The 21,385-nt window shown below is 28.8% G+C and overlaps 1 protein-coding gene across 1 annotated transcript; it reads right to left on the reverse strand.

Annotated features, from left to right (window-relative positions):
* Window positions 1-10,182: 10,182 nt before the first annotated feature.
* On the reverse strand, window positions 10,183-16,099 carry LOC101503677 (developmentally-regulated G-protein 2). Its single transcript, XM_004510397.4, has 12 exons — window positions 15,969-16,099; window positions 15,793-15,884; window positions 15,525-15,592; window positions 14,344-14,420; window positions 13,949-14,129; window positions 13,662-13,718; window positions 12,734-12,808; window positions 12,493-12,612; window positions 11,500-11,670; window positions 11,236-11,349; window positions 10,723-10,893; window positions 10,183-10,574 (listed from the first exon to the last, which is right to left on the reverse strand). Exons 2-12 carry the CDS (start codon window positions 15,860-15,862, stop codon window positions 10,479-10,481), a joined length of 1,200 nt encoding a protein of 399 aa, XP_004510454.1. The 5' UTR covers window positions 15,863-15,884; window positions 15,969-16,099; the 3' UTR covers window positions 10,183-10,478.
* Between the last annotated feature and the right edge of the window lie 5,286 nt (window positions 16,100-21,385).

Here is a 21,385-nt window from a genome sequence, read left to right on the forward strand (position 1 = left end):
TAGTAGTAGTGTCCTTTTCATCGTTGTTGTCCCAACAATACTAGTTCATAGTTCATCAATTTGGAGATTGATCTGATTATTGATCTTGATTTTGTTTTGCTTCTTTGGGCCTTTCGTTAGACTTTGGGCTTGAGTATAGTTCTGAGTAGTCTTGATATTCGTTTATCTTAAAGTTTGGACTTTAGGGAATGATTCATTTTATTATTGTCCTTAAAACGAACTAACCATAATGATCTTGTTATAAACCAGAATAATCTTGTTATAAATCAAAATGTTCTTGATTATCCGAATGATCTTGTTATCAATTTCCAATTCAATTATAGCATGATTTACTTTGATTTATATTATGGTGTGATCATTGGTTGTTGTATGAGTGTACTGTTGAGACAAAATCTCAATTTAATGTTTTGATGAAAACAAACAAAAAGTTAATTAAGAATGTTAATTATGATTCTAAATGTTATGTTAATTTAACTTGTGCTTTTGAGTGAATTTAATTAAGAACAGAATCAAGCAAAGCAAAGAAAACAACAACAAGAACATTAAAACAGAGAAAGATCTCCAGCTTCAAAAAAGTTCATCACAACATGTTGATCAAACTTTTTCTACCTCTTTAACAAAGAGTCTGCCCTGGAAATTTGTTCATATCTAATCAGTACATGACAAGGAACAAGTAGGATTCATCCAAACTCAAAAAGGCTATTTGGTCTCAAAGATCAAAGGACTCAAAGAAAGACAAAAGTCATGACAGTTTGCAAACTCCAAAAATCAAATGTCAAGAAAGTTCGATCAATCTTGACATATGACAAGACAATTGCAAAAGAAATCCAGAATGATTAAAACGGGACTCCAGAATGATTATTGAAGCTCAAGAAAGTTCAAACTGACAAACCAAGAACGTTAATCATTCTCCGTTTTCTGCACAATTCCAGCAGCAGTGTATCTCTTCTGAAATGGCTTATAATTCTTCTCCAAACTCCTCTGGCTACATTCAAGACTCAAGATCAAGACTGTACCATCCAAGATCAAGGGAGAAACGTCAAAGACCTTTTAACTAGAAGGCAACATTACTTTAATGCTAAACCAGAAAAGTCAAAAAAGAGGGAAAAATAGTTTTTCAAAGCTGGATTATTTTTAATCTGATATATTGCCTTCAGTCAAACTTCAGAGCACTATCAACAGCTTTTTTGACCTTCATTAAAGGCCTCTAATGCCTATAAATAGAAGGCCAATATCCAGGATCAAACAAGAACTTCAAGTGCTATCAAACTCTCATAAATCATTCACATTCACATACTTGAAATTCTCATTTTCACAAAAAGCAATCAGTTCTGATCAATTCTATCTCACTGTGATATTGCTGCTGATTTCTTTGTAAGAATCGAATCTCAAACAAGAGTTGAGATATCTTAGATTCTGTCAAAATCAATCTTATTGTAAAAACTCAAACTATAAGAGTTTCTTTATAGTTTGTTTAGATTGCATTGAATCCTATCAAAGTTAGATAAGTGTTGTTGTTGCTTTCTGGGTGGAAAGTAATAGAGATTAAAACAGATCAATGTTGATCTAAGCTAGGGGCTGTAAAACCAAGAAGGTTCTTTGTTTTAAACACTTCATTGAAAATCTCACGATTGTGAGGACTGGACGTAACCCGAGTTGGGTGAACCAGGATATATCGTTGTGTGGTATTTCTTCCCTTATCTATTTACTTTCAGTTTGATTGATTATCAAGTTAATTACATAAACTGAATAATTGATTTTAACTAACCAAGAACATTCTCCGTTTTCTAGTTAAAACCAAGAACGTTCTCCGTTTTCTGTTTTCACAACCAAGGTCAATCTTGAGTTATTTTCTTAAGTTTTTAACAGGAATTTTTAAAAGGTGCATTTACAATTCAAACCCCCCTTTCTTGTAAATTGACATTGTTACTTCATGTACTTGATCATCTATCTTTGAATAATTCACTCAAAAACACAAGTTAAATAGCAACACAATCAGAATCATGATTAGATATTAATTAACTTGTTTGTTTATTTTCAAACCAATTAATTTGAGGTTTTGCCACAACAGTTACAACATAAATGAAGATTATGGAGAAAAAAAGAGGAACATTGTATATGATTCTATTCGTCAATTCAGTTATGTAACATTACTATCACATAATAAATGAACATGCCCATCATGGAAAATGAAAGGAACCAACAAAATTCTATAATTGTAATAAAAATAAGGGATCAAAATTTCAATTTTAGAAATAGAGGAACTAAAAATTTATTTTGTGTAAAATAAGAAGACTAATAGTGCATTTAAGCCAAATTTAATAATAATAATAATAATAATAATAATAATAATAATAATAATAATAATAATAATAATAATAATAAACTTAACTAATTTAGTACTATGAATTTTTTAGCTAAATAAACTTCTAAAAATGTTTTGCCTCGACTTATATAAAAAAGTTTGGTATGACATAAGTCTCTTGTAAACTATGTCATAATCGATTAGTCTGACCTATTTTTATCATGTTTTTCGCTAGCCTTATATATAAACCAAAATTATCATAACTTTTTGGTCTTAAATATAAGCAAATATCTCCTATTTTCTAAGATGACTTCATAATTCTAATGCATATTTAGAGTATATTTAATTCAAGTGAGGAGGGTGGAGGAGAAATAAAAACATGTTTGATTCTAAAGATGGGAGGTGATAAATATTTACTGATTTTGTATTTGGAGAGAATTTTTTTAAATAATTAGCTTAATTACAGTTTTAGTCTCACTATTATTACCAATTCATGATAATGATCATCTATTTTAAAAGTCGATAGTTTTAGTTTCTCTCTCAGATTTTTTAACTAAAAAATACGGATTTGACATATTTTTAATAATGTGACATATAATTCTATTATATAGAACCATCCAGAAGCATTAATTATTCATATGTCATTAATTAAATTAAAAAAATGAAAACATTATGAATTTGAAAGTTAAATTTTTACTGCGTTTTATTCAAATTTCACGAGTGTTAATTATTTTACATTATTGTAATATATGACACATTATTTAAAACATATAACATTATCATTTTTTAGTTAAAAAATTAGAATGAGAGACTAAAATTATCGACTTTTAAAATATGAAGATCAATTTCGTGAATTAGTAAAAATAGAGAAACTAAAATTATAATTAAACCAAAATAATTCTTAAGTTATATTGACCGTCTTCGATCATCTCCAAATTCCTAAAAATAGATGGAGACAACTTTGAGATGATTTTTGCTACCCTACTATCCTCTCTTATTCGTTCTTAAAATTGGAAAGGAAAACACTTTTCTAAAAAAAGATAAAAATAAATCTCCAAATTTGAGATTTTTCTTTAAAAAAATCCAAACTTACTTCATTTTAAAAAATATATTAAAATATCATATTTTTTAGATTTTCCCTAAAAAAGATTGTAGGCAGTAGTTAGTCTTATAGTTAGTCTTCTACTACTGAAGATACGACATTCTACACAGATATGTTTTCATTTTTTTTGTATTAATTGATAAAATAAACAAAAAATAATAAATAAATAAATAATTAAAATATTAATTATTAATTAATAATAATGTAAATTAATAAAAATTAGTAAAAAAACACAAAAAAAATTATAAAGATTTAATAGAGTGGTTAACTATTTACTATTCCTTTCCCTATTTTACGGTCTATTCACTTGTTAATTATTTATTATTTTTTTTCAAATTTATTAGTAACTCCCTCGTACTGGAGTGAATTTTATTTATCAAAATATAAATGAATATATACAGTTGGTTGAACATCGTAGCACATTCAAAGATTTTAAGATTTTAGTATATTCACTTTTTTTTTTCCATGAATTCTATTTCTTTTCAAAGAAAAAAATGAAATACATTTACTTACATTATATAAAAAAAAAACATCAAAAACAAAATATACAACATATACGGACTATATCGATTACTTTATCATAATCTAAAATATTGTTTGAATGTTACCAACAATTCTATTCAGCCTCTATATTTATTTTTATTTTTCTACTAATTTTAATTAATTTTATATTCTTATTAATTCTTTTATTTTATTTTATCAACCATACACACCATCCCCAAACTCCTTCAAACATACACACCATAATTATTATAAAAATATATATGAAATTTTAGTAATTACTACAATTAATTTTTTTAATATATATAAAACAATAACATTTTCTTTGTAAATTAACGAGTACATATAAAAGAAAGAAACCCGAATTCAATAATTTGATTTGGTAGTAAAAAAACAGAAATTAAATTTGCAAATTACAAGTTCAATTGTGGTTGATATTACAAATTTCTAAATTCTCAAGTTTTTTAATTTTTTTTTAAATTTTGTTTGGATTTTCCATCAAAAAGTATATTTTCCATGTTCGAATTGAAAACTCATAATTTTATGTAGGCTTAATTGCAGTTTTAGTCCCCTTATTTTTACTGAATCGTGAAAATAGTCCCCATTTTATTTCTCTCCAGTTTTAGTATCCCAAACAGAATTTTAGTTCAAAACTTGATGGAATTTCATTTTTTTAAAGTTGTACTACACCATTTAAAATAATATATTCTTTGAAAACATAAAAGAGTAAGAGAAGAAATACTCCTAATGTTATTGAGAGATAGCAAACGTAAATTATACTCAATAAAACCATAAGTCTTTCTTACTTTAGAATAAAAACCATCTTTATTATAAAAAAAGTCCAAAAAGGTTTAAATCATTGAAACCCATAAGATGCAATCCAACGGACAAGATCTTATCATTTAATTTTCTCCTAGAAATCTCACAACACAGACAAAGACAATGACAAAGACATTAAAAACAACAACAACAAATCACAGCAAGACATGTAAAATGACATAAATGGTGCTAATGTTTAGTCTTCAAATTCAATATAGACAACTTGCAATAGTAGAGAATGAAAGAACCTGTCTGTTCTGTTCTGTTCTATGTTGTGCCCACATCTACATATAACCTGCGTGTGTGATATAAACGAGGTTTTCACTTTTCACAACTATCATATATGTACTTTCATTTCTTTCTCTTGTTTTTTTCTCCATGATTTCAGGGCCTTCTTCCTTATTCTTTTCTCTCAAGATTTTTTCTCCATAAAAATCTCTTTTTTTCCATCTCAATTCCAATAAAAATCTCTTTTTTTCCTACCCCACTTCTTGGATTCTTCACTTTGTTTAAGGTAAGGTAACAATCATTCAATTCTGTTTTCTGGGTTTGTCTATTTCATCATTCAGTTGGCTTTAATTTTAATTTTAATTTCAATTTCAATTGCAAAATTGAACCTATGTTTTTTTTGTGGGGGACAATAAAATTAAAAAAGTATCATTTTTTGACCTCACTTGTAAATGGGTTTGTCTTATTTTTATTGGAAGTGAAGACTTTTTCAAGCTTTTTCGATTCCCACTGTTGGTGTTTGTGTGTAACTGTTTTTTTCATCTTGATTTCATTGGTAACAGTAAAAGGAAAAAAAAAAAGGTTCTTTCTTGTTGAAAAGGGCCTTATTGCTTTAAGTCAGTGAGAGAAAAATCAGAAAATTATTTCTAGTTGTTGATGTCTTTTTTATTAGATTTTGGAATCTTATGCAAACCCTTATTACCCCTTTGCTTGGAAGATAGAGGAAGGAATAGGGTAAAAGTATGTGTGTTGATCCAAAAATCCTGTTTCAACTTTTTGATTTTGCTTTTTCTTTTCTGCAATAATCAGATAGATCAAGCATCCTATTCAGTTTTTTTTTTCCCTTTTATTTTGAGAAAATTTTCATCAGTCATAAAACTTTTGTGTCTTGGTTTCTTTTTCTTATTGATCGTGTTTTTATTTTATTGTTTGTTATGATTATTTTTTTGCAGGATTTTTTGTTGATTGAATTCTAAAAAGTGTAATTGAAATGGAAGGTGATATATTTGGAGAATTAGGTGATACTAGTCAAGTAGATAGCAGACTTTTACAAGTTTTTCAGAAGAGTTTGTTGCAAGCACAAGATATTTTGAATCAAAATCGGCTTTTAATCAACGAGATAAACCAAAATCATGAGTCTAAGATCCCTGATAATCTGAGCAGGAATGTGGGACTTATTAAAGAACTCAACAACAATATCAGAAGAGTGGTTGATTTATATGCTGATCTTTCAAGTTCTTTTACTAAATCAATGGATGTTACTTCAGAAGGTGATTCAAGTGGTGCTGTGAAATCAGATGGAAAAGGTGGACACAAAAGACACAGGCCTACATAGTAAAAAAGAGGGTTTGTTTTTCTTAATTCTTTTGATTTGGTGGACAGGAATGTCGGTTTGATTCGAGAGCTGAATAGCAATATCAGAAGGGTGGTTGATCTTTATGCCGATCTTTCGAGTTCTTTTACCAAGTCGCGCGAAGCTTCGTCTGAAGGAGACTCGAGCGGAACTCTCAAGTCTGATGGAAAAGTCAATCAGAAGAGAATTAGATCAAGTTAACAGGTTGAATTTTGAGGTTTCATATGAGGTAGTGATGTAAAGAAGTTTCTTCTGATGCTGGAATGAATTTTTCTGGTGAGACTATATGTAATGTAACTTCTCCAAGGTTTCTTCTGTGTCAAGTTTTTTCAAAATTGGTTTTTTATGTTTAGAAGGCACAGAGATTTAGTTGATAATCTAATTAATGTAGCATCAATTAAGGACTTCACAGTTGTGATTTCCTGTTACACTGTTAGCATCATGAAATGAAACATGTTAATGGCCCAGTTAATCAAATTTCCAAGATTGAACTTCTTAGATCTTGCTGATATTTATTTATTTTTTGGTCTTAACCCTCTTTTTCTTAAGAAAAATGGCTCTGGTAATCCAGAATTTGATAAGAGGTAAGTAATGTATGACCAATGGTTCGAACTCAGCTACTCTCGAACATTCGTTCTTAACTGAATCTCATTAACTACTTGAGTCTGGATTATTTTAGTTTCTCTAACTATTTGATCAGTTGGTAAGTTATTGTTTCATTCCTTTTGGTTTTGTTTTCTTATTGAGATCCAATAACTACCACTTGCTTTTTAGCAATTGTTATCATTTATTGATGATTGTGGTCTTTAACCAACACTTACTGCTATGATTAAAATCCTGGGAGACTATATGTTTGTCTTTTATCATTCTAAAATGTGCAGTAATGTTAATTAATGTATGTTTGATATATTTTTCTTCAATATAGTATTTGTTTGGGATGATCAATAGCAAAAGATTTTACTATGTTTTACATTAGTTTGGTAATGTCATCTTATAGGAGAGATTTGAGTTTAAGTTGTCAATAATTAGATATGATTTATGATAGACAATTTGTTTTAGTGCGTGTTTGGATTCACGTTCAAAATAACAAGATGCGTGGTCCAAACGAAGTGACATTTTCAGCTGCTACATTGTTTTGTGGTTTTGGTGTGATTTGATTCAAAATCCAAACATACATTTAGAGACATTGTCTCATAGTTTTGTTGTGATTTGTTTCAAATCCAAACATACCCTTAGAATTCGAGAGATTTTCAATGCAATTCTATTGGAAATAAGGTAAATATGTTTTGACAAAAATGTTCTTGCGAAGAATACCAGCCAAACAAATATGACGATGTCATATAATTAAAGTAATGAAAAATAAACTAAATGAAATATATTTAGAATTCTTTAATATCACCTATATTTTAAAAAAATTAAAGAAAGAAATATTACTCTATTTATTTAAGAGGAGGGAGATATTTAATCGTATTTTACTGAACTTTGTCACTTTAAATTACAAATTTTGAGAGTCATCACAATTCTGATAACATGAGCAATTTAATTGGCTATTGATGATAAATATAAACAGGATAACATAATGGAAGTTGGCTTGTGCATGAAAAGTTGCAATAATTGACTTTGTATGTTAGGGATATGATATTCTTAGTTAAGTCTTTATTATTGCTTGAAGCCTAGGATCCATCCACTTAAACATTTTGTAGGATAAAGAGCTTTAATAGTTAAAAAAATAAAAAGAGCTTAAGAGAGAAAAGGACGTTTAGTTTAAACAATATCTTTTAATTTATGTATAGTTTCACTCATTAAATAAGTTTTGGTCTATACCTTTTTTTGTACGTGTCAGTCCTCGCTAGTATTTTTCCTAGTTTTGATTTTTATTATTTTTAGCAGTGAATGAATAATATAGCATCCATGATTATTTACTGTTCCTTCTCTACCACAATAAATGTCTTTTTGGTAAATTAATGTTTTTAAAATAAGTAATATTTTCATAGCAGTAGTGGTCAATGTTTTCAGGACAATTTGATTTTGTAGAAATAGACCCAAATTTGATAATAAATGTCTATATGGTGCGATTTTAGCTATTCAAATAGTTAATTGTAAAGGCTGCTATAATCTTTGACATGAGTCTCATTTGATTTTGGTTGTTTCAACTTTTAAAAATTCTAAGATTGTTCGCAAGAGTTGCCTCAATTCATGGTTTTGTTTGATACAATTTAATTTCCCATTTCATTTCAAAACATTTTTTTAGAATTGAGTTTTTTTTTCACGATTTTTTAGTTAAACGAGTCTTTTTTGGATTTTGATTGTTGCCTCGGCAAGTCTTGATAGGGTTTGAAGTATTAATTTAGTTGAAATAATTTTTATTAGGCTTAATTACAGTTTTGATCCCCTATTTTAGCTGAATCGCGAAAATAGTCCCTCCATTTTATTTGTCCCTCAGTTTTGGTCTCCCAAATAGAATTTTGGTCTAAAATCTGATGAAGTGTCATTTTTTTGCGTTTATTTAAGTTATACTATGTCTCAAGATCTCGTGGTACAACAATTGTACTTGAAATCTATGATCATAAAGGGTGCGGTGTGGCTTAAAAAAATGACATTTCATCAAATTTTGGATCAAAATTCTCTTTGAGGATCAAAACTGGAGAGAAATAAAATGGGGAGATTGCTTTTGTGATTTTGTTAAAATAAAAAGACTAAAACTACAATTAAACCTTTTTATTATTATTGTGATGACTTTGCACTCATTGTTGACTTAAAAAAAAAGGTAAACAAGGTATAGAAATATAATGTATGAAGAACATGTTTCAAAATATAATTAGATCATGAATGTAGTTAGAGAAAAGTGGAGTTCACATCCTCCATTTTTTTTCTTTTGGGACTTCTCATTTATTAATATTTTTTTGGAAAAATTGTATCAACAAATCTTTAAGTTATGTGTTTGTATCATACAGATGTATTGAAGTTGTGGGATTTTAGATGAAAGGAGGAGAAAAAATAACAAGAAAAAACTATAATCACTTTTTTAACAGTAATAAAACAAACCAAAATCAGAAGCAAAACCTTGTCAAATTCAACCACATGAATAAAACAAAATTTTGATTCAACAACTTGCAACCAGAAATTAGTTGCTAAACCAAGCCAAAACTATGTGAATTGTGAATACCAAGAAGACAAATAAAACCAGTTGAGAAGGAAGAAGCAAGAAGGCAACCACAACACCATAAATCACAAAAAGCAGAAACAAATAACTTTGCCAAGAAAACAGAGGCAGAAGCATGGCCAAATGCCTAAACATAAAAAAAGGTACACAATTGAAGCGACAGTTCTGCAGACTAAAAAATTGGGACAAAGACTATGTTATTACACATACAAAAACAAACTGTTGTTGCAATTTCGAAGTAAGGTAGAACTAAAAGAGGTTGCAACTAATACCTTTCATAGTCTATCTAATTCAAAGATAAAACCGATGATTCGTCCCAAACCGAACTGGTTATAAAGGTTCGGTGTCTAATTCTGTGTTTTTGAACTAAACTGTAACCACCTTTACAAAATATTGAACAATCCTTTTCTAACCAAACAATACCAAATTGCTATTATTAACTGATATCAAGACTTAAAGACAATAAATCAAACCAAATCAAATTCACTTCATGTACTTTTTTATCACAATTCGGTTCTTTTCAGGATGGTTTAGTTTAACAGTTTGATTCAATTTTTAGTATTTTTTTTAAGACGTAATCGCAGCTATGTGGCAGCATCTGTAAATGTGATTGAGCTTAATATTTTTAGAAATAGTAAGGTCTAAGCAAAGTTCAGGAGATTAAGGCCTAAGGGTAGGACTACTTCAAAGCTGGATACGGAGAAAGGCAATCACAAATAATGATCAGTTTTTTTTCCAAGTCATGCTTCCTTTACTTTCTATTTCTCTAGTCATTGTGCAGACTTCATAGATTAACAAAAACTATTGTTGAAAGGGTGAACAAAATTACAACACATGGGTGATGAAAATATAGGTGCTCGACTTTTTTAAGTGCAAAGGAGGAACATTCAATCCTATGTTGGAAGAGGAACCAAAATAACACAACTTTTGCTTCTGAATATATCACCAACCTCCACTCATTTTCCACATGCCAATTCAACAAAATCATTGGCAGTTTGATATATGATTATTGTTTCAATGGGGCCTTCTTCTGTCTGTCTGATATCCGAGCAGGAGCGTCAGAATGTGACTTGAATCGACCCCTTCCTCCCTCGTCAGTTTCCTGAAGGACACATTCATATTCAATCTCTCATCAATCATCATCACAAATATACATGTGTTCAGCAAGCAACAAGTAAAACATTGAATTTTAACAATGATGCACCAATCAGTTAGACAACACAAAACAAGATGAAAGGTAGATTTGAAACCTTTTTCTTAACAATCTGAACGACATCCTCGTCACGAAGAACGTGACTAAGACCGCAATGTTGTGGATAGTGCCTAGCACTTATACCCCAGACCAGAACATACTTCACATCCTTCACCAAACTTCTATGTATGTGGTTGCAGAAGTCTTCTACACTGCAGCCACCTCTATCCTAAAACAATTTGCCAAAGAAATTGATATATCTATATGATGGATAAGAAGATTATAACAAAAAGCAACCAAAGGTTTTCAAAGTAACCAAAAGATTTAATTTATATACACCCAAAGTATAATGTTTTTGCACTGTTAATTATTAATAAATATTAGATCATTATAAATCTTTGACTTTAATCATAAGTAATTCTAAAATCACTCATATGATTGGTTGTGATTTGTTGACAGTATAAAATATGAAATATCATTTTACACCGAGAGTGTATCAAAATTAAAGACATAGTTAGAGAGAATAAGGAGCCTTTGTGTTCAAAATAAGAATAATCATGATGCAACATACAGCTGAAAGAACCACTGGATCACTGAAATCAGGTTGCTGGCCTTGTGGTTTTGTATAAACTCTAACCAGACCCATCTCATCCCACATCCTTGCAAGTAGTCTGTCTAAGTTCAGCTGTATACATAAAAAAATAGAAAAAGAGTATTACCGACATATAAAACAATTACTTAATGCACTATAATTTCCAGAATATTTTAAAAAATAATCGGTAAAACCTTATTGTATCTCATACTCTTCTGTTGACACTGAAAAATATGTGCCTACCTTCAAATTGCAGCTAATGACAACAGAATTAGGTTGACGGGATAATCTGTCCACATCATCAATACCGACAACATCTATCTTGTTGTAGACATATACACACTTCATGTATTTACGGTTTCCTTCAATGACATCAATGAAATCATCCACTGTCGCATCCTCACGGAAAAGGATCTGAAAATTGAAGTTTGTCAGCTGGCTCCCTTGTTATAGGTGGGTTATTTAGAACAGAATAAATAATTTAACTTAATTATACTTTGGTAAATTTAATTAGAAAAATTACGTAATTTATAAAGATGGAATGGTTCTATCAGCGGAAAAAGCCAATTATGTCATGACTAGCCTAGATAGGTCAACATTCTACAATACAGAAAATAAGGGTCAGTCTGATATTGATTGGTATCAAACTTTATGTTTACTTTGAAAGATATTGATGAAAAGGAACAAGTGATGCCAGATATTAAACTCGCAATACAGATTCATTAAATTAAATAGTTATATGCAGATAATAAAAGGGGACTAAATGAAATAAAAACTAAGAAATTCAGTTAAAGTAAGACATGATTGAAGAATATGTAAATAAAATGCAGGACATAGAGAAATCATAACTAAGGAATTCATTAATTATTTTCAGGAAGCAAAGCAACTTATGTTTTTTTTCTTCCTTAAATAGAATAATAATTGGTATTAAGCAAAACATATTAAGTGATATCATAGTTATGTAACATCTCAAAGTTTTATCACAAAGCAACTGATTAAATGATCACTTGCCAAATGATATCACAGTTGTGTAACATCTCAAGGTTTTATCAGAGGTGGCCTAAAGGAAAACATATCATACTTATATCACCAACTAGCCATGCTTAAACATACTGGGCCGATAGTAAAAATGCAAATTTAACATTTGTGACTAGAACTGCATAATTATAATATCCCATAATTGCAGGTCCCTAGAACTGAATTACAACTGCTATCACTTTAAAGTTTGCTACATACCTCCGCATTATGAATTTTGTACTCGTGTAGAATCTGATAGCAAAGCTTCTCATCCACATGAGTTAAAGGCATAGTGCTGTTGAACGAAATGCCCCCCGTCTTTTTCTTTTTAAAATATATCTGCAAAGAAATATAAAGCTCCGAATTAGTGAGAAATAATATATAATCCAACTAGAACCCACATATAATATATAGGTTTCGTGTCATGTATCCAAAAATATCCCTTCACGCACTAACTTACCTGAGGCGGTCTCTTGTTCAACCGCAAACCCACAGCTTCCAGCTCCTTAGTCAATATTTGCCTATGACCCTCACTCTGAACACATAAAGAAAAAAAGTCATGGCTAGAAAATTGAAAGTTTATGTCAAGCAATTCCGCAAGCAACATGGATTTAGAAAAAAGATCGCCAAAAGAAAGATAAGATACATGAGAATTGTGGTATAACAACACGTTCATTGCATGGTGGTAGGCCTCAAACAATACTCTTAAAATTTGAGTTGGATCTAACTCAACCCTACAAAATAGACCGGTAAAGTGATGGGTGTCATTATTTTTAAACTATTTTTCAGGACTTGAATTTTACTCAGTACACCTCACGACAAGCACTATTTAGTTTGGTGCATAGATAATATGGTGGGTCACCCGAATCGATAAGCTCTGATACCATATTAGGTTTTTATACTCAATCTAAGTATCACTCTTTAATACTATTTTTCAGGACTTGGGATTACCTAATTACCTAATAAATACAAATGATTAAAGGAATGGAAAGAAAGAGAGAAAAATATATATATTGAACTCACGTTCATTGCTTACCAAGTGGAGTAAGAAGTTAAAAACATTACCCAGTATATGGTGATCTTATATAATTGAATAGAAGAGTTATCAAAGTAATTTGTAATTTTTATATTTACAAAGAAAAAATAACGTGACCACACAATATTGCACAATAAAAAAGCAACCAGATCCATTCCAAGGCCTGTTTGATGAGTGTCTTTAATGATAGTGTTTAATGAGTCAACACTATCCTAGAATATGTATTAATTTTATCCATAGTCAGAACAGTAATTTACTGCAACAGCCAAAATATCATTTTATCATCTACATTGCAATACTAACAACAAAAAGAGTGAATATACTACTTTGGAAAATGCCAAATTGCACTTACTTTGGAGGCATCAAGAACCATCAATACAATATCTGAAGATTTAGCAACAGCAATAACCTGAGAAAACATTCACCAAACAAAAATTATTTCACTGTTAATATAACAAAGCCAAGTTTCCCACGGCATTAAGTTAAAGAACCAAGAATCATAATATAATCAGCACTCACCTCGGATGTATATAAAGAAATATAACAACATTGTTTGCAAGTTGAATATCAATTTGTAGATGCAAAAAATACCATACAAGCGATTACTGGAATGATATAAACAAGGAATTTTAGTTTTACCTGTCTACCACGTCCCTTGCCTTCAGAAGCACCCTCGATAATTCCAGGAAGATCAAGCAACTGAATTTTAGTATCATTATAGTGTATGATCCCGGGAATGCAGGTAAGAGTTGTGAACTCATAAGATGCGGCTTCTGAATGAGTGCCGGTTAATAATGTCAAAAGAGTGGACTTCCCCACACTGGCGAATGAAAAGGAAAAACATGAGAAGCGCTACATTTTTTATTAAAAAAACTAGGCATGTATATACCACATAGAAGATACAAAGTTGTGTGCATACATTACATTACACATACAAACATTTGAGGAAATGAAGGTCAATACGATTTTAAGTAATTTAGATATAAATAGTAAATAAAATACATAAATTGGGAAGATAATTTTGGAAGGCGGACCTTGGAAACCCAATAAGTGCAACACGTCCATGGCCAAATTTTGTAACTTCAAATCCGTCTCCACCTCCACTTGAACCCTGTTACATAATAATTTGAGAACAAGATGGGGCACTTTATCAAAATGTGTACAGAAGCACATCAAGTTGTGGCAGACAAATAATTGAGAAACCTAGGCATGTTGAACCAAAAAAGAAAAGCGAAAATTCACTACACGAATTCCTGAACTTCAATGATAATTATTGATTGTGGTAGGAGGAGAATTTATTAGGACAAATACAGGGATTACAAATACAAGGTTAACAAATTCCCCAAAAGTAAATAAAAAAACAAGGACAAACAAAACCATTTGGAGGATAAACAAAAAGTAACAGCATTTCACAAATGCAGCGTATATCAGTAAGAGAAATCAACTAAATATTTGATGTGCTACCCACAAAGATAAAGCCAATAAAACAGTTGAATCACCCAAAAAAACAAGGGAAATGGGTATTTTCATTGAAGAATCTGACAACACACCCTTCCCATACACATCACAAAACAAACATTACCCTCCAAATTTTATTTCTCCATCCTACTATGCCTTCAAATGAGTAGACATAAACTGAGATGATAATTCTAAACAAATCCATTACTCCTAAAATAAAAACTATAACTGGGATAACTAAGGCCACAAACAGAGGAAATCCACCAATGGTCCCTATAGGCATTTGTTATTATTATATACTTATATATATGTAAGCTATGTCATTAACGATTAATGAAGCAATGTGACAGGATAAACATTCTTCAGGAGCCCAAGAATAGTACAGCTAAAACGATAAAAGTTTAGGGTCCGAGTCAATGTGAAACTATTTTTTGTAACAATGTGCGAAGTATTCACCGAATTTGACAATAACTAATCTCTATCGTACAACCTAACTTGCCACATTTAGTGGTCTCCCCTCCTAACCACGCTTTGTGAGACCTTGCTTAAGGAATCCAAATCTAATTCCACTCAGACAAACATAATGTTGGTAGTCATTGTAAATCATGAAACATCTAATACTAAATTGCATGAAATCATTCTTGCTAATGCATATACTGTAAAAGTGAGCCCAAAATGTCGAATTTTAAAAAATAAATGCCATAAACAGTAACTAAAATTTCGAGAAGGAGAAAATAATATTATTTTTTGCCCATACTTTTGGAGGCTCCAACAACTGTGTCCTTAACTTTGCTATCTTTGCCTTGAGCTGCCCAAGATGATACTCTACATAGTAAACAAATTCAAAATGCACTTATCATCCCAAAAACATCGATCATTAATCAATTAAATAAGTTAATTTAAAAAGTGAGAGAAATAACAAACACCCAATAATAAAAATCTCATTTTTTTAAACTCCAAGTAATTAAAATTTACAATAAAATATATGTACTGAAAAAAAATACATAAAAATTCCCAATAATTACCAGTGGCTTTGTTTTTCTGAGTCCGAGCCATCTCGGCTTCAATTTCTTTGATCTTTTCAATGATACCCATCTTCACTAATTTTTTACTTTACCTGTAATTAACACAAGAGGATAATTATTAACGAAGCTGAAGCATAATACTTTTCAGATAAATGAAGAAAAAGAAGTAAGCTTACCGGAAATACAGTCACACACGATGTCGCAAATGCTCAGAGAGAGAGAGAGAGAGAGATGAGAGAGAGAGCGTAGGTCTGAGGAGATTGAACTAATTTTTGGGCTCATAATTAATATGGCTTTCTCGTTGGGCCATATATATATATTCTTACATTTTTCCGTTGTAGATGCTCCCTCACCCCCTTTTCTGCTATCTACACTAACACTACTCCCTTATAAAATTACAATTATCTCCACATAAATACATAAACATAATATGTAGAGACACGATCCTTTGGAAACACTTTTACTCTCTTCTTCGTTTCATAATAAATAAATTACTTTATCATTTTACACATATTAAAAAAAATAATATGTATGTATAAATAAAAGTAAGATAATACTACTTTTAAAAAATTATTATTATTATTATCTGTTGGTGCATTATTGATATCATAAATATATAATAAAATAGATTATATTAAAAGTAATATAAATAATATTAATTAAATAATATGATTAAAAAAATGTACATTAAAAATTAAAAAATTATTTATTTTAAAATAATTTTTTTACAAATGAACTACTTATCATAGAATAAATTAAATATTTTTGAGAAATATCTTTGTAGAGTTTTATATATATATATCCCTTTTTAAAAAAAAAAATTCCTCAATTGTCCTACTTTGAAACTTATTTCCCTAAATACCCTACTTTTTGTTTTCAGTAGAAGGTCGTTCCCTGGGGAAGCGACCACCTGAAGAACAAAATTTCTAAATGTAGTAGAAGGTCGTTTCTTGGGGAATTTCTAAATTTCTTAATTATTATTATTATTATAGTAAATAACTGTTATAAATTATTTAAAACTTATAATAATTATTTTGAAACAAATATTATTATTATTATTCAGTTAGAGTTATTAATTTAATTATTTAAAAAATAAAAATATTAATAATAAATTAAAATAAAATAAAATACATTAATAATAATTTTAATAATATTATAAAATATAATAATAATAATAATAATAATAATAATAATAATAATAATAATAAATAATTCTAATTATAATGTGTCAAAACAAATACGAGAAAATTGTTATAATAGCATGGAGTTGACACGTTATTCTAACAACTCTCACTTATCAAATTATTAGGGACACATCATTTGTTTTGACCCGTTATTATAGCAACTCCCTTTTATCATCAAAATATTAGGGACACGTCATTTGTTCGGACACATTATTATAACGACTTTCTCTTATTATAACAACTTCCTTCTATTTGTTTTGGCACATTATTATTAATTTTTTTTTATTATTAAATTTATAATAATATTAATATTATTATTATTAATGTATTTTATTTTATTAATAGTATTTTGAATTTTTAAATATTTTAATTTATAATTTATTAAATAATTTATAATAATTATTTATTACAATAATAATAATAATTAAAATATAAAATTTATTTATAATTTATTAACATATTTTATTTTAATTTATTGTTAGTATTTTTATTTTTTTAAATTAAATTAATAATTCTATTAATAAACAAATATTAAAATATAAAAATAAAAAATAAAAAAACTCCTCAGTTAGAGGTCGCTTCCCCAGAAAACGATCTTCTAATGAGTTTAGAAATTTTGTTCTTTAGGTGGTCGCTTCTCCAGGGAACGACCTCCTACTGAAGAAAAAAAGTAGGGATATAGAGAAATAAATTTTAAAGTAGGGCAATTGAGAAAAAAATTTAAAAAAGAGGGATATATATATAAAAAAACTCACAATAAATGGTCTATTAGCGCAGTGCAATATTTGCTTATATACACGTCATTCCTATTACTTTATTTAATTTAAAGCACTTGCATCATCTCCCGTAAAATCTTTGGACACCCTTCAACAATCTTCAAGTTTTGTTTGGGTGGCAGATTTTAATAAAATCTATTCAAGAGTGTAAAATATAAAAGAGTTGTATAGCAAATATAAGGTGTGTTAATAAGAAAAAGAAATTGCATAATATTCAAATATGTAAACAAGAAATACAATAGTATAAAATCATAAAAACTCTCAAGAACATGTTCAATGTGTTCTCTAGTAGAATAATGCATTGTTCACAAATATGCTCAAAAGTTATTAATCTAGTTGTCTCTTTCTCTTTTATAGGTAGATCTTCCTTAGGAAATGGGTCTCCATGGTTCAGGCCTATTTAGTCCAACCTTCAATTTAAGTAATGTTTCAATTGCTATAGGATTAATTGGGTGATGAGGACATAGAAAATATAATAAAAGAAAGAAGTATAGAGCATATTCAAGATTTTGGAACTCCAATGATAAAAGTAAGGTCAAGAAGGCAAATGATACTCTAAATAACTTGATAGTCACTTTATTTAAGTCTAACTCATGAAAAATTAAAGCTACAGATAGTAACGCATATTCTAAATTGAATGAGTTAACAAATGAAGGTTGCATCTATGTGTTATGATTTTAATATTAGTTTTAATTAAAGTAAGTCGACACCTAATTTTGTCGGTCTTTTCTTAATATTCACAAAAAATTAATAAAAACGGTATTTTGAACTTTTTACCCTAACTTTCTATTTTTTTTTATGTATAATTTTTATTAATTTTTTATATGATATTCGCTTGTTAATGAAAAGAGATATATATTTGGCTTTTTATTTACTACTTTGTTAGTATAATAATAACAAGATAATAAAAAAATTAATTCAAATTTTTATTTTTATTTATTAACAAAAGTAAATATAAAATTAATAAATGAGATTTTTTGGAGTGAATTAAATATGAATGATTGCTATTTAATATGATTTTTGGAATTTGAGGAAAGTTTTTAAAAGAAAATAAAACTCGAGGATTCAACTTAATTAGTCATAATGGTATACATTTATTTCTAAAAATTACTTAACCCTAATTTATTAATATAAATAAGAGTGTTATGAGCCTCAAAGAGAGAAAAAGGAAGAAAATATCCACTAGTTTTAGGTGCTTGAATTCGTTCACCAGAAAGCTACTATTAATTTTTTGTTGCACCATTCTTACACAACCTTCTCTATAACCACTCTTCGGCGAACACTGTTAGTTCTCTGTCGTGCCATTTTTACACTATTTTCTATAATCACCCACTACAATTCGCACTAAAAGATAAAGAGAAAGAAGAAACATATTGTCTAAAGGAGACAACTATAGTTCATGAATTTGGTATGATATTTTTTTTACCTATTAAATTATGATACTTTCTATATATTATGATTTGTCATCTAATTGTTGATTTTAATTTTTATACCAACCATGTACCTCTTAAATTGATGAATCCCGTAAGAAATAAAATTTGTTCTTTTTTTTAATAGATATGTTTTTTCTTTGTTTTATTATCCTACTATTTGGTAATCTTTTTTCTTTCTCACTTATCACTATTAACCCATTTTTTTAATAATAGATAAAAATAAATAATAATAATAATAATAATAAAATTAATTAACTCACAAATATTTTATACTAAGAACTATGTGTAATTTGATTTCCCTATTGCACTTCGGAATACGTAGGAGCAAAGTCTTCCCTATGTCATACCAAATTAATAAAAAAAATGTTTTCTTCTTTGATTAATATAAATAATATATTTTATTTATTGGGTTATTCTTTTTTGGGGAAATATAAATAATTAAATAAATAAATAGTTTGTATACAATTAATTTTAAGATAACTGTTTTAAAAGAGGGTGTATGGTGGTAATATTTTCTCTACTCGTAATTGACTCCCGAATCCAAATTTTTGGTTCAAGGTCTTCAGTTTAGGTTTTATCTTTTTTTTTTTAGTAAAATAAAATTAGTGGCGACTCCTTTTTCTCAGACAAATCTGACGCGACAAAGTAGTAGGTTGAATTAGTAAGAACATTTTAGTCTAATTGTAAAAGCTTTAGTTGAGCTAAATTTAGAGAACTTGTAAGGTATTGCTACTATAAAAGGCAAACCCCTAGCTTATGCAAATAATTTTTTTAGAACATGTTGTTATTTTGTGAGGTTTTGCTCTCTAGAGTTCTTGAAATAATTCACTTTGAACTTATCAAGGTTGTTAATCCTTGTGGCGTTCTTTTCGGCTTATCAATCACTAGATTGTGGCACCATTCTATTCTTGGTTAGTTTGCTTAATTATAATTTTCAGTTTCCTTTACACCAAACCCTAATACACAAAGTTTATCAATTTTCATGTTCAGTAACATGCGTTCATATGTCACGTTCATATGTCACGTTCTACATACTATTTGTCGATGACTCAACAACCTAACCTACGTTTCAAAACGTCTTCTTTCATCTCGTTTTGGAATCATCCAATTCGGAATTTCGTAACTTCAATTATCATGTTCTTTAGGAAAATGTGATTTTGACTATAATTTGTAAGTTTTTAACCTAGAACGACACTTAAAGTGATATATGACAAATAGGATCATATCATTTGGTACTAGAGCTTGTCTATAGACTTGGAATTGAGTAAAATTCTATTTATGCCTTTTTTTTTTGTGAAACATAAATTGCTAGTTGTGATGTTTTTTGTTGAATTTTTGTCCTTACTTAATTTGTGTGTTGCTTATACTTGAAAAAAAAACAAAAAAAAATGTTGTTGTGTTGTTAAAAGTATTGCACACTACAACACTACATGTTTGACAAAATTCATAATAGTTAATAAGACCGCAAGTGTACGGTATTATCGTGTAATAAAAATTATTATTTTCACACGGACTTTGTTATGAGTATTAGTGTCTCTTTACCATGATGACTAGCTAAAACAATAAATGTTGATAATGATTTTTGATTTAAAATTCACAATAAAAATAAAGTCTTGAGATTGTAGTTTTCACCATGATGGATACAATAAATTAACCTTCTTTGAGTTATGTGTGTTAAACTCTTAAAAATCAGATAAATAATTATAACTAATGCTTTTTTTCAAAGAAAAAAAGTGTATTTTAAACTAATAACCAACATATTTTCATGATTGATGTATTAGCAAAATCCTTTAAGAGAAGACATCGTTCATGATTTCAAAAGAACCATAATCTATTTTCATGATTTGATTCACTTGTCCAATCTTAGGGATCAGATGTCAAATTTACCTTTCGGTATATTATTTGATATCTAAGTATAAATATGATTCTTATTAAGATTGAATTAAAAGATCAACGCTCATGACAAAAAGAAATAGAAATTGTTAGAGATCCAACATTGAAAATCCTACAATCTCAAGACAAGGAATATTTACTCACACATGATCATAGTAGAATCAAAGCTTAAATATAAAAACATTGGAAATATAAAATAACAGAATAAAATAACAAAACAAAAATAGAAAAAATATTATCGAAACTAAAAAATTTCTAAGAAATACAAGAACAAAAGAAAGAGTAATAAGAGATTGTGAGCAGGAAT

This window comes from Cicer arietinum, chromosome 7 (assembly GCF_000331145.2).
Source record: "Cicer arietinum cultivar CDC Frontier isolate Library 1 chromosome 7, Cicar.CDCFrontier_v2.0, whole genome shotgun sequence".
Taxonomy (NCBI): Eukaryota; Viridiplantae; Streptophyta; class Magnoliopsida; order Fabales; family Fabaceae; genus Cicer; species Cicer arietinum.